The 14,268-nt window shown below is 42.8% G+C and overlaps 1 protein-coding gene across 3 annotated transcripts in view; it reads right to left on the reverse strand.

Moving 5' to 3' along the window:
• Positions 1-5,369: 5,369 nt before the first annotated feature.
• The window catches only part of wipi1 (WD repeat domain, phosphoinositide interacting 1), a 28,874-nt gene continuing 19,975 nt past the window's right edge, over positions 5,370-14,268 (reverse strand). For 2 of the 3 annotated variants that reach the window (XM_075454140.1, XM_075454139.1), the window contains exons 8-13: positions 14,031-14,138; positions 12,933-13,097; positions 11,341-11,448; positions 10,893-11,032; positions 9,674-9,774; positions 5,370-6,128 (exon numbers count right to left, since the gene is read on the reverse strand). In XM_075454140.1, coding sequence (XP_075310255.1) covers positions 6,078-6,128; positions 9,674-9,774; positions 10,893-11,032; positions 11,341-11,448; positions 12,933-13,097; positions 14,031-14,138 — 673 coding nt within the window. In that variant the 3' untranslated portion in view covers positions 5,370-6,077. Of the gene's footprint in view, positions 6,129-9,650; positions 9,775-10,892; positions 11,033-11,340; positions 11,449-12,932; positions 13,098-14,030; positions 14,139-14,268 lie in introns of all 3 variants that reach the window. The other variant, XM_075454141.1, reaches the window with a different exon arrangement.

Below are 14,268 nucleotides of genomic sequence, written 5' to 3' on the forward strand. Positions count from 1 at the left end.
CAATTAAATGAAGACAAAACTGAGATCATTCTGTTTGGTAGCAAAGAGAAGAGGGTCAGCGTTGGTAAATATCTTGAGACTCGGGCCCTTACAATCACTGACCAAGTTGGTAACCTCGGAGTGTTGATAGACTCAGATCTGACTTTCAGCAGCCACATCAAAGCTGTCACCAAGGCAGCTTTTTACCATCTCAGAAACATCAACAGAATTAAAGGTTTCCTCTCCCAAAAAGACCAGGAGAAACTCATCCATGCATTCATCTCCAGTAGACTCCATTACTGTAATGCTCTTTTAACTGGACTTCCCAAAAAGAGCATTAAACATCTGCAGCTCATCCAGAACGCTGCTGCTGGAGTTTTAACCCGGACTAAGAGATCTGAACACATCACACAGGTTTTAATATCTTTACACTGGCTTCCAGTCAGTCACAGAATAGATTTTAAAAGCCTGCTGATGGTTTACAAATCCCAGAACGGTTTAGGCCCAAAATACATCTGTGATCTGTTCAGAGAATATAAAGCCAGCAGAGCTCTTAGATCCAAGGACTCAGGTCAGCTGGTCCAGTCCAGAGTCCAGACTAAACATGGAGAAGCAGCATTTAGCTGTTATGCTGCAAACAAGTGGAACAAACTGCCAGTGGAGATTAAACTTTCACCAAATGTAGACATTTTTAAATCCAGGTTAAAGACATTTCTGTTCTCATGTGTCTATGCATGAAATCTGCACGATATCTTTTAATTTATCTAGACTGTTGCCTGTTTTTAAATTCATTTAAATGATTTTATTTGTTTCTTTGCATATTCTTTTATGTATTTTTAATGCTTTTTGCACTCCCTGCTGCAATGCTTTTATTTTATGTAAAGCACTTTTAACTGTTTGTACATGAAATGTGCTATATAAATAAATTTGATTTGATTTGATTTGATAACAATTGAGCATACCGGGCGCGTCTCGTAGATTTTTTCAGTTTTGGTGCGTTTTATACCAACCAAGAGAAAGTATTCTGATCCACTCTGCTGTGTCAGTTGGGTTTTTGTGTATGTGTGCATCTGCTTTCTTTTATAACATTATATTATACATCCGTCCATTTTCTATACCCGCTTAATCCAATTTTGGATGTGATACATCCTGGACGGGTCGCCATTCCATCACAGGGCCACACATAGACAAAGGAGCACACTCCCTCCTAGGGTTAGTTCAGTCACTAATTATCCAACATGCATTATTTAGGACAGTGGGAGGAATCATGTTGTGGCGAGCTCATGTTAAGACTTGCAATGGATAACATCAGGAAACTGCTTTTCTTCTGGAGACAGAATGAGGAAGTAATGAAGATGAATATATCTCTAACACATGGTACTATCCTAACAACGTAAAAAATATCTAACATAGTAAACGAACCACAATGAACAAGAACGGAACAACTATGGTTATCAGTCATCAATACTAAAATTCCCGTTACACAGTGTGTCAAGTCCCAAGTCCAACAAGACCAAGGTGTCTGATTATAGGACTTACATAATCCACTAATAATCAATGTGTTAAAGCAATACTATGTAACATGTCTACCTTAGATTAACAGCTTGAAAAAAATTGTGCGGCTAGAATGAGTTTTAATATTACGATTGGCCTGTCTCCTATGCCCTTCGGGGGTCTGAGTTGGAAAAACTGCGCTATGTAATTTTGCTGGACCGGCCCGGGAGCGGCCCGGGAGCTGAGCGGAAGTACTTCGACTTGCTTTCTGGCACACCTACCGCAAAAACAAATAGACCCCTCTCATGCTCCCAGGTACATTTGATTACTCTTACCTTCTCGGTCGACATAGCTTGCACCTTCTGACTCCTCGCCGGTTCGTCAACAAACGTGAAACGTGAAAGTGAAAGGGTGTTGTATTTACGACAGTTAACCGTACATTACCTCCAAGCCTGTAGGGGGAGCTCCATAGTGGGCTTTTTGAGAAGTTACATTGTATTGCTTTAATGAGTGAGTTTTACTGACTGCTGGGGGACAACAAGAATACTCATTTGCTTCACTGTTAATTTGCTGGGAAAAACTGTCCTTTCCTTTCACAAAGCAAAATTTTAATTGATTCTTCTCACTTTTCAAGATATGATCCTCCTGACTGACCTGAGGTGTTCGACTTTGTATGAGAGTGGTCCCCTTCCTCAAAATGTGACTGAAAGCCAGTAGAAACCAACACAAACAAATGCACATCAATGAACATGGATCTTGGCGCGAACATTCAAGTGTTGCACTTATACTAAAAGAAATAGAAACTCAGGTTTCTCACAGCCACTAAGACCTTTTATTGCCCCACTCTGCATTGTCTTCCCCTCTCTGTCCCCTGTGTTACCTTCGCATCATATTAAGCAACTTCAGGACTGTTCTAATAGAAAACTAACTACAGAGCAATAACCTGTAAATATGACATTTGGTTTACATCGTGATCATAGCTCAGGCGCCTCAGTGTGAACGCTTCATAGTTTTACGGCTGACAGCACAAAAGCAGTAATGAGAACATAAAAATGTTGGACTGGTGGACTTTAGAGTGGTTGACGCATGGATGAAAGGATAAGAGAACTATCAACACAGCAACAATCTAGAAACAGTCTCATTATAAAAGTATAAAAGTCCCCATAAACAAGTCCCTGTAATTAGTTGTGTAATCAACCTTAATCGCACTCACCATCCAGAGGAATGCTAGCCACATCATTACCAAGGGATCTTAGATACTGAGCAACATGTTGATGACCCTGTGTGGCATAACAGTAAGGAGAACAAAAAACTGCAGTGCAGCTTTAACTGACTCCACACCTTTACATCCCTGTAAATGCTGTGCAGTTATTTCCAAAGAATGAGGAATACGATTTGATATTGTTGGGCACAAAACTTAATGCGCATCTTAGAATGTGGGAACAACAGAACCTAGAAAGTGAAGAATTGCTGCATAATCCAATGGATCTAAAACACCTTTGCCTCTGTTGGGGGTCTGCATGTGGTGGGGGTCTGCACGTGGTGTAGTGGGTAACACTGTTGCCTCACAGAAGTGGGGTTCCAGTTTCAATCCTCATCCTTTCTGTGTGGAGCTTGCATGTTGATTGCATGATAGGTTCATTAGAAATTAATCATCTTGCAGTTCTAACCCTGACATCCTCAAGTAAGTTATCAATTTTGATTTACTAGAGAGGAGAAGATAACTTTATTTTAATCTCTTTTGCAAGAGATAGGACAAGCATCATCGGCAGCGGTCATGACATTTGCAGCCAAATGTAGCTCCATATTATTTAAAATTTCCTTAAATTTGTTCAGTGTTTATGTTTCTTTCCTTTCTGAACACAGCATAGCATATCCATAATCTACCACAGGTATAAAAGTCTCCATTTGGCCTTGAGAGAATATACTGTATTTGTAAATTTACTGTATTTTTACGTAAAAAGAAAGAAAGTTTCCTACATTTCCTTGACTTTTATTTCATTGTAGACAGCCTGAACCCAAGATCTTTAATATTTTCTGCCCCATCACCTTCATAGGATTTGTTTATATACATTTTTTTTTTTACATTTGATGGGGAAAATGTAGTATTAATAATGATAGTAGTAAAAATAATAATAATGATCCTTGCTGTGCTTTTCCGTGTAGAGTTGCTTGTTCTCCCTGTGCCTGCCTGGCTTTTCTCTAGATACTGTGAGTGATTCTAAATTGACCATAGGTATGACTGTGAGTGTGCTGCATGAATGCTTATCTCATTGTTACATAACGATGATGTGACAAATGTAATGATGATTTGGTACAGAAGCAGTGCCATGAAAGTCAGAGGAGTGAGGATGTTAAGAGGCCAGTTTGCTATATAACACAACAAACTGGGAGAATTTCATTTCGATATTCGAAAATAATGTTCCACAAAGACTGATTGGAGGGAATTGCACAATTTTCTCTGCAGTGCACAAAATCTTAAAAGATTGAAGGAATCTGGAGGAATATTAATGTATAAATGACAAGGGCGCAAGCTGAATCAAGACCTCTGTGATCTCTGTGCACTGATTTTTAGAGTGACACGTGCTGCATTCAAAATTGCATCTTTTCCAGGAATGTCCGTGCATTTTTCAACGAGATGATACAAATCCACACATCAGAATGGAATTACTTCAGGAGACTGGACTGACTCGCAGTGTTTAGAATGTAATGACCATGACCCTGCCCTGGTGCACACCTTAAAACATGTTGGTAGGAAAAAGGGAATAAAATAACATCTGAAATGCTTCATAGCTTGGTAACTTCAATGTCAAAACCAATTTTAAGTGTTGTGAGAAAGACGAGCTACAATACAAAGTGATGAAAGCTTTAGTCCTATTTTTTCATGAGATGTGCTGCAGGCCTGTAATGCAAATGTGAATGTTTATTCACAAGTTCTGGAAAGGAGATATAACATGAAATATCTCGTGTTCATGGCATCTGCAATGAAAAGAATGTCAAACAGATTTTTTTTTTTTAAATGATCAAATATAATTTAACATTGCCTCAGCTGGTTTACTGCAAGGAGCTGGAAGAACAAAAAAGACGAAAATGTCAGAGGAAATATCAAGTATTGTCACCAAAAGGTCCCTCCACTCAGCAGATGAGAAAAATCCCTCAACCCTTCGTTCTGCACCACTGCAGAGTATGAAAGCAACAAAGGTTCTGGGGAAATTGTATTTAGTGATGAACTCATGAATTATTAGTGATCCTCAGTGAGACCCTTTTTCTACTTTCCATTAGCTCTTGAAGTGTATGGACTCAGACAAAATGGAGCATAAGGCGCATGAAGAAGGCCGAATCAGGTTCATTTGGGTACACAGCTGCATAGGTTCACCAAGTGCATAATTGTTGTGCGCGCCTCCGTGTAAGACACGGAGATAGACTGAGAAATAGACACTTAGCACACCCAAATAAGGAAAGATTTGAAGTAAAAGACTTCATCGGCTACTGGTACGAATGGCCTTGAATATGCATACACCAACTCATGGCTAGATGCCCGGACATGACAGAGGCTGGGGAGTGTAGCCTTTAAAAAGCTTTCTCTTAACTAAAAAGAGGAGAGAGGGTTTTTCATCTGGCTAATTGACACATACTTTCTCCAGGAAGATGCATCTTTTCTGTAAATTTGAGACGGACCTGACGACAGAAATAAAGATTTCTTTGTTCGACTAAGTCCGTGTCAGCAGACTTCTTCACCACTCATCTCCACATCGGTTCGGCGACCTTCCCTCATATTTACTACACTCTTAATCTAGTTATAAAAGCAAAGAGCTTAAGCTGTAACGTGCGGTGACGAATATTTAAAAGATTAAATAAAATACATGAAACAAAACAGGAGTCGAAGTATTTGCTTTGCATAGGTTCATTTTAACTCCACTGAATGAGTTTATTCCTTTAGTTCCTTTTTTCAGTTTTGTGCATTTAGTAAAATACATTACATTTTTACAAATAATATCAGGCATAGACAAACATACAGTACATATCCATTTCTGAATAGTCTCCAGGAGCCATAGACAGAAATACTGAAGACATGTCGATGCAATAAAATATTACACATAAAAACAAATGATATGTAAACTAAAATGTTATTTAGAAAATAATATGTTGCTATAATAATGCAACTTAATAGAATATTTGTCAAGTAATAATGCTCTGAAACTTGTGGTTATATTTCTTCTCCAGCATGCACCTCACTTTTCCAGAAACCACTCTTAAAAGATAAGGTTCATGATTTATTTCTTTTCTTTTCTTTAAAACAACCAACAAGGGTATCTAAGTTCTCTAAATTTCACCCAGTTCACAGCGGACGTTCTGAAACTTTCAAAACAAAAACTGAACTGCACCATAACACAGTCACTCTCTGAAAATAGGGCCGGGTTTCTCAAATGTCACTCTATGACATCTGCTGCTTGCTCCCTGTTTTATCTCTCACGTCAATTTGAATGAAAGTTATGGAAGTTAGTTCTTTTTTTCTCGACTGCAAATCAAAAAATTATTTGGCATCCCGAAAAACTTTTCTCCTGTTCATGTCTGGCATCTGTCTGTTTGTCCATCTGTCCCACTCACGAGCGCCTCCCCTGGCCACCTTCAGTCCCGTCGCGGCATGAATTAATCTATCAAAACACATGAACAGATCTGTTAGTGATTTCCACAGGATTGGTCATTAGCAGATTTTTATATTCGGTTAAAGGGAACATTCCCGTCCATCTCCTTCTGCACTGTGAGAAAATAAACAACAGGTTTTTGTCATTACTGCAGATTGATAAAACGTTTCTCACCTTAAGAGTAGCTCAACTGGGGTAGTTTACCTCAGTGCATCTCAAAGACAAGATTCTTAAATCATTTGTACCAGATTTTCACAGCATTTTTCCCACTAATTTGTCTCGTCTTGAATCTCTACAATAGAGGTGGTGGATGTAAAATGAAGATTACCCACAGACAGGAGCATAAAAAGGAAGTTTTCCTTGAACACAAGGCATGGTTGTATTCTAAGCTGCTGATGTCCACAGCAGTCCTACTTGTTATGTACTGTTATGTAGTAACAGTCTCACAAAGTGGGTGGAAGGACAGAAATGGTAGAAAATGTCCAGCTTTCTCTGTCCTTCAGAGGGATCACCGTGATTTTTCCACATATAAACCTAATAAACAAGGGGGATGTACGGATCAAATATTGAGCACGTATATCATTTATGGAGGGTCGAGTTCTTTAAAGTACCTAGCCAGGCTCGAGTCCCGGTGTGGGGCCGATTGCTGTCTGCCCCCTGTTCTCTGTCTGCCCCCTGTTCTCTGTCTGCCCCCTGTTCTCTGTCTGCCCCCTGTTCTCTGTCTGCCCCCTGTTCTCTGTCTGCCCCCTGTTCTCTCTCTGCCCCTGTTCTCTCTCTGCCCCTGTTCTCTCTCTGCCCCTGTTCTCTGTCTGCCCCCTGTTCTCTCTCTGCCCCTGTTCTCTCTCTGCCCCTGTTCTCTCTCTGCCCCTGTTCTCTCTCTGCCCCCTGTTCTCTCTCTGCCCCCTGTTCTGTCTGCACCCTGTTCTCTGTCTGCCCCTGTTCTCTCTCTGCCCCCTGTTCTTTGTCTGCCCCCTGTTCTCTATCTGCCCCCTGTTCTCTATCTGTCCCCTGTTCTCTCTCTGCCCCCTGTTCTCTATCTGTCCCCTGTTCTCTCTCTGCCCCCTGTTCTCTATCTGCCCCCTGTTCTCTCTCTGCCCCCTGTTCTCCGTCTGCCCCCTGTTCTCTGTCTGCCCCCTGTTCTCTCTCTGCCCCCTGTTCTCTATCTGCCCCCTGTTCTCTGTCTGCCCCCTGTTCTCTCTCTGCCCCCTGTTCTCTATCTGCCCCCTGTTCTCTGTCTGCCCCTGTTCTCTCTCTGCCCCCTGTTCTTTGTCTGCCCCCTGTTCTCTATCTGCCCCCTGTTCTCTATCTGTCCCCTGTTCTCTCTCTGCCCCCTGTTCTCTATCTGCCCCCTGTTCTCTCTCTGCCCCCTGTTCTCCATCTGCCCCCTGTTCTTTGTCTGCCCCCTGTTCTCTCTCTGCCCCCTGTTCTCTATCTGCCCCCTGTTCTCTGTCTGCCCCCTGTTCTCTCTCTGCCCCTGTTCTCTCTCTGCCCCCTGTTCTTTGTCTGCCCCCTGTTCTTTGTCTGCCCCCTGTTCTCTATCTGCCCCCTGTTCTCTATCTGTCCCCTGTTCTCTCTCTGCCCCCTGTTCTCTATCTGCCCCCTGTTCTCTCTCTGCCCCCTGTTCTCCATCTGCCCCCTGTTCTCCGTCTGCCCCCTGTTCTCCGTCTGCCCCCTGTTCTCTCTCTGCCCCTTTTCTCTCTCTGCCCCCTGTTCTCCGTCTGCCCCCTGTTCTCTCTCTGCCCCTTTTCTCTCTCTGCCCCCTGTTCTCTCTGTCTGCCCCCTGTTCTCTCTCTGCCCCCTGTTCTGTCTGCCCCCTGTTGTGTCTCTGTCCCCTGTTCTCTCTCTGCCCCCTGTTCTCTCTCTGCCCCCTGTTCTCTCTGTCTGCCCCCTGTTCTCTCTCTGCCCCCTGTTCTGTCTGCACCCTGTTCTCTCTCTGCCCCCTGTTCTCTGTCTGCCCCCTGTTCTCTCTCTGCCCCCTGTTCTCTCTGCCCCCTGTTCTCTCTCTGCCCCCTGTTCTCTCTCTGCCCCCTGTTCTCTGTCTGCCCCCTGTTCTCTGTCTGCCCCCTGTTCTCCGTCTGCCCCCTGTTCTCCCTCTGCCCCCTGTTCTCTCTCTGCCCCCTGTTCTCTGTCTGCCCCCTGTTCTCTCTCTGCCCCCTGTTCTCTATCTGCACCCTGTTCTCTGTCTGCCCCCTGTTCTCTGTCTGCCCCTGTTCTCTCTGTCTGCCCCCTGTTCTCTGTCTGCCCCTGTTCTCTCTGTCTGCCCCCTGTTCTCTGTCTGCCCCTGTTCTCTCTGTCTGCCCCCTGTTCTCTGTCTGCCCCTGTTCTCTCTGTCTGCCCCCTGTTCTCTGTCTGCCCCCTGTTCTCTGTCTGCCCCTGTTCTCTCTGTCTGCCCCCTGTTCTCTGTCTGCCCCCTGTTCTCTCTCTGCCCCCTGTTCTCTATCTGCACCCTGTTCTCTGTCTGCCCCCTGTTCTCTCTCTGCCCCCTGTTCTCTATCTGCACCCTGTTCTCTGTCTGCCCCCTGTTCTCTCTCTGCCCCCTGTTCTCTCTCTGCCCCCTGTTCTCTCTCTGCCCCCTGTTCTCTGTCTGCCCCTGTTCTCTCTGTCTGCCCCCTGTTCTCTCTCTGCCCCCTGTTCTCTATCTGCACCCTGTTCTCTGTCTGCCCCCTGTTCTCTCTCTGCCCCCTGTTCTCTATCTGCCCCCTGTTCTCTGTCTGCCCCCTGTTCTCTCTCTGCCCCCTGTTCTCTGTCTGCCCCCTGTTCTCTCTCTGCCCCCTGTTCTCTGTCTGCCCCCTGTTCTCTGTCTGCCCCCTGTTCTCTGTCTGCCCCTGTTCTCTCTGTGGTATTTGCGCCTTTAAACGGGATATGAGCTGTAAGGGAGTGTCTCAGGGAGAAGTTAACAGGTGGTGCTCCACTGCAGCATGTAAAGCTACTCTGATAGGCTCACTAAATAAAACCATGAACTTGTAAATAAGCAGAATATAAAAAACGCAGAAATAAATGCAAAAGAAACCTTCCTCTCTGATGAATAAAGTGGTGGTATGAAATGGATGTTTTTCTTCTATCCAGGGAAAGACGAGCCCCTAACATTAGAGGACTAGCAGAAATCCCAGAACCGTCTGTTCTAAGTGATTTTTATTATCTAATAACTGAGTGACAGACGATTACAACACACATGTCATTTCTCTCACTATCTCTGAATGCTTTAGCTTTCCCTGCAGGTATCTCATGTTTAGCCTCAGTTCAGTGTCACACTGAAAGGGTTGCATGAATGCAACAGATGGGACCTCGTGATTTAACAAAATTCAGGAAAATAAAATCAGTTTCACATAAATATAAAGTGGTATATGCCTGAAACGGCTGGACTGAGTAATGCTAAAAATGAAACATGATATGAGATTGTGGGTTAATGTTTGAGAATAAAAAAATCTTTGGATTTTTGCATATTAGTACGAGAAACACAATCTTAGACGGCACCATAAACCAAAATCCTTCAACATTCTTACAAACTCTGCAGAACTAGCCATATCTGACATTTAGCACTTCTGGATGCTCACAGGGGGAAACTCGTTCTCGTCATCCAGACACACAGGTCCAGCGGCAAACTCGTGCTCCGGAATGACTTCCCCCTTTTTTGTCCCACCATCTTCAGAGTAGCCTGGATACAAACATTTAGAGAAAAAAAAGCCATTATATCACAGAACAGAAGACATTCCTCCAGAAACGTCAGTGCCAACCCTCTGTGTTGGAGATGTCTGTGTGGATGCAGAACTACTTTGGCAATTTAGTTTCTAAGAGTCAGCAAGAGTCATCTCAGCATCAAGATGTGCTAATGGGTCTTTTACACAAAACCATCTGAAAAGCAGTCCTTGGAAATGTTTGGAAAAGGTCAGACAGTTTAGAAAAAGTAAAGATGAATGATGCAAACCCTTGCCTCGGCCGCTCTGAAGAACACAGCTAACAGGCTATTTTTATCCACTGCCTGGTGATTATTGATGACTTTCAGCACCTCTAAAACTCAGCAATAGCTGCTTTTTTCAAGCTTGGCCACAGGTGCCAGTCCTACGGAGCCCCTAAAGCAGGGGTGTCAAACTGGTCCATGAAAGGGCCGTGTGGCTGCAGGTTTTTGTTCCAACCCTGCGACAGCACAGCTGACTTGTTTCATTCAATCAACTGAACTGTCTGCACTGAGACCTTACCAGTTCAGTTGATTGAAGGAAACAAGTCAGCTGTGCTGTCGCAGGGTTGGAACAAAAACCTGCAGCCACACGGCCCTTTCATGGACCAGTTTGACACCCCTGCCCTAAAGGGATATGGAGGGTATTGCGAGATCTCGCAATTTTTTTCCCCCACATCAGTGAACCGGAAGTAAAACAGACAGCGATTTCAGATGTCTCTCACTTATGTCAAAGCCATGTCTACGTGCAAGAACGGATTTGATGTCTTTATATGTTAGGTCAATACTAAAATAGAAATCAATAAACTTCTCCCATGGATGATGGGTAGGCTCCTCCATCGCTGTGTCTGTTTTACTTCCGGTTCACTGACGTGGGAAAAAACACTTTTGCGAGATCTCGCAAAAAAAAAAAAAATCCCTCCATGTCCCTTTAGGGGCTCCGTACAGTCCTGAAACCTGATAAGATGTATTTTTTCCTGATTGTCAGCTTTTAAATCTGATAAGAATCCAGCGGCTTTGAAAGGCAACCATCATGGATTAGCTCAAATGAGACGGGGTTCAAGCACTTCCAAAAAGTTGAACTTGCTCTTAATACAAACCGGTGAGAGTCACAGTGACAGGACCAGCGGCCGGTAAGGCAGCAGTTTCAGCGTAAGACGGAAAGGACTGTGCTTCCCCTGTGACCTGTGACCCATCTGGCTCTGTTCCTTCCTCTTTGTTATCATCCACACCAAAAACCCTAAGAGAGGATGAGGACCAAAATCTTTTCAGAACTCATTTCGCTTGACTTGCAGCTTGTTTAGAAGCTTTCAAACATTGGTAAAGCACAATGAATGATAGTGTTTTACAAAATGTGTTATTCTCTAATAACAACTGCTAACTAGCATTTCTCATGCTGCATCTAAAGATGCAGGTAATGAATAAAGGAGCATTTCAAATGGCACATTTTCAAAATGTGTTAGCAGCTTTACTCCTTAAATCAGCCAATCAGGAGTGAATAATCTATTTTCTATTTAAAGCTGGTTCTGGACACAAGCTGCATCTCACCTGTGTTTGTGAGCCAACTTGCACTCGCCGCCATCCTGTGGATCCACATTATAGATAAACAGCTGGCCGTCGGCAGTGGCCACCAGCAGCCTTGGAAACTTCTGGATCCTGAAACATCAGATTGAGTGTCCATTTAAGCTGCTTTGAAATAATCAGTCATTTTTGCCCAACATTGACAAGACTAAAGAACTGATTTATTCAAATGTTATATGTTGTGTCACTGAAAAAAACCCAGTTAGCATAACCCGCATGATTCAGCACTATTCTTTTATAATTGAAAGAACCATTAAACATAAAATGATCCATAAGAAATATAACATTGTTGGAGTGTAAGGCTGTGTACATGGTTAAGACCCGCAAGCCAACTGGGACTCTGCAGACAAGCGCTATTTATTCTAGGGCTGGGCGAGTTAACTCGTTATTATCGCATTAACTCGTTAATCATTTAACGCAGATAAATATTTTATCGCGCATTGAAGCAGGTTTTATTTTTTTTAATTTTTTTTAAAACAATTAAAAAAAAATGTAAAAAAAAAAATTGGGGGGGGCTTTTGTGCCTTTAGTGGAGAGGAAAGTTCAGAGAGACAGGAAGCAGGGGGCAAGTCTGTTGCTCACAGGCTTTTATTTTGTAAAAGTCTGTTGCTGTCTGCTGTGGAACAGGAAAAGAAAGTAATCGGCGGATCCACCAAACATGGAGAAGGGTACGGAACTTTTACTCTGCCATTTTCATTTTAAAGTTCTTCCAGACGGCGGAGTCGACAGAACCAAAGTCATCTGTAAACACTGCCAAGTTGAATTGTCTTCTCAGCGTAGTAGTTCCAGTCTAAAATATCACTTAAAGGCAAAACACACAACTGATAGCAGCAAGTCATTCAAGGAAACAGACAGTGGAGCGAGGCTTCTACATAAAAACTACAGAAAGATGCTGATGTTAAAAGTGTGTTTGCACAACAAATGTTATGGCACTTTCATTCATATGGCAGCACATTTAAAATAAAGCTAAATGATAAAAGCTTTACACTACTTTTGGATTCATTTTTGGATTTTGCGTACAAATGCGATTAATCGCGATTAATCAGGGAAATCATGCGATTAATTAGATTAAAAATTTGAATCGTTGCCCAGAACAAATTCATTCCTTTTGGGTTGTGCATCAAAGCTCCCCTTGCTTTCACATGCAATTGGTTTATAGTAAAATGTAGACATGTGGATAACATCAATTCTCCAACCAATTCTGTCCTCAAAAACAAGTTGAATTTTCTGCTCCTCAACTTCTTTATAAAGTTGTTTCTGAGTGTTGATTGTTCTGGCACAGTCTCGGTTTGCACTGTTCCTAATTTGTGCTGCAGGCAGTCGACTGCAGAGGGACCCAGTTGTATGTCACACAGTTCCTGTGCATGAGCGGACCTGGAGACACTGATTTGTCTTTAACAAATATGACAGGTTACGGGATCTATAGTGAAACTGGAGCTCTGTCTTGTAGGGGGACTGATCTGATTTAAATCGTGTCTAAAGTCTTAAAACACAGCTACAATATATATACAAAACCACACAAAGAAGGAGTGTAATGTAAAAGATAAAGAAGAGCTCACGTGACCAAGGTGCAGACGTTCCTCTGACCAGAGGAGAGGAGGTGAACAGTGGCGAAAGCCCGGTCCTGACTCATCATGCCTGTAACTTGAGCTGGGAGGTAGTTACTGGCTGCTGAAAACATTTTCCCCACATAAGCTGTCCAGGTGGCAGCATCGTCCGCTCCACTGTGCACAAGGCAAAACGTCTCCACTCAGCCAACAACTTAACTCACTCTTTGATAAATACATTTTCTAATAAAAACTGAACCAATATAAAACACATTTGAAGTTTATATATATTTTAGTTTTCCCTAAATAAAATCCATCCATTTTGTATACCCGCTTATACCCGACGGGGGGCTGGAGCCCATCCCAGCGGTCATTGGGCGAGAGGCGGGGTGCACCCTGGACGGGTCCCTAAATAAAATATAACATCCAATATGTTTCTATAATAATGTATGTTGTGTTTGCATTGTGATGGGAAGTACATTTGGGTGGGCTTGTTGTGTGCAGGTAAACAGTTGTGTGGAGAACCAAGGAGAGAAGATGTTGGCTGTAATACGAACTCGATGCTGTTGTCTGATAGCGAGTTAGAGAATTATTAGTTGTTTTTAGAGTGATCTTTTCTGTATTCATATGCAGTCTTGACACAGATATCCATTATCCATTATTCCAATAGCCAGTGGCTACAATGAAAGCCTTGCAACATTGTCCATGTCCCCTAAAGGGTAAGTCATGAGATGCTGGCCAGTGGATTCAAATTTCCAGTGTCAAGCAAAAATAAACAATTTGTGCACTCTGGTGGTGGACTGCAACAAAATATGATAAACTATGATTGAATGAATAGGCTTACCGTACATAAAATAAGTATAAGCTAGAGTACAACAAGCTAGTTTAACTTGCCACATAGAAATCCACTTTTGCATTGTGAGCCAGTGTATCACTGACAGGTTTACTTTTCTGTGCGTAAACTTAGCTTGGATGTTGAGGGCACATGGAGAAGCAATTTAATTTCAGTGAAGTGGCATTTGAAGTGGTATTTCTTACACCAATGTGTGTGTGTGTGTGTGTGTGTGTGTGTGTGTGTGTGTGTGTGTGTGTGTGTGTGTGTGTGTGTACCTTGGTCCTAGTTGTTCCAGTTTAAAGATATGCACTGTCTCTGTGTTACTGGAAGCACATAGAAACTGGCCATCATGGCTGAAGGATAAAGAGCTTATGTTGACATACCTGCAGACAAAAAGACAAGCACACACATACACACATTAACTTTAGGAATAATCAATCATTTAAAGAGGACAAAATAATTTTTTATAATCATTCTAACCTTTTATTATTGATTTTTTTTATTGAGGTCTCA

Source organism: Odontesthes bonariensis, chromosome 21 (genome assembly GCF_027942865.1).
Source record: "Odontesthes bonariensis isolate fOdoBon6 chromosome 21, fOdoBon6.hap1, whole genome shotgun sequence".
Lineage (NCBI taxonomy): Eukaryota > Metazoa > Chordata > Actinopteri > Atheriniformes > Atherinopsidae > Odontesthes > Odontesthes bonariensis.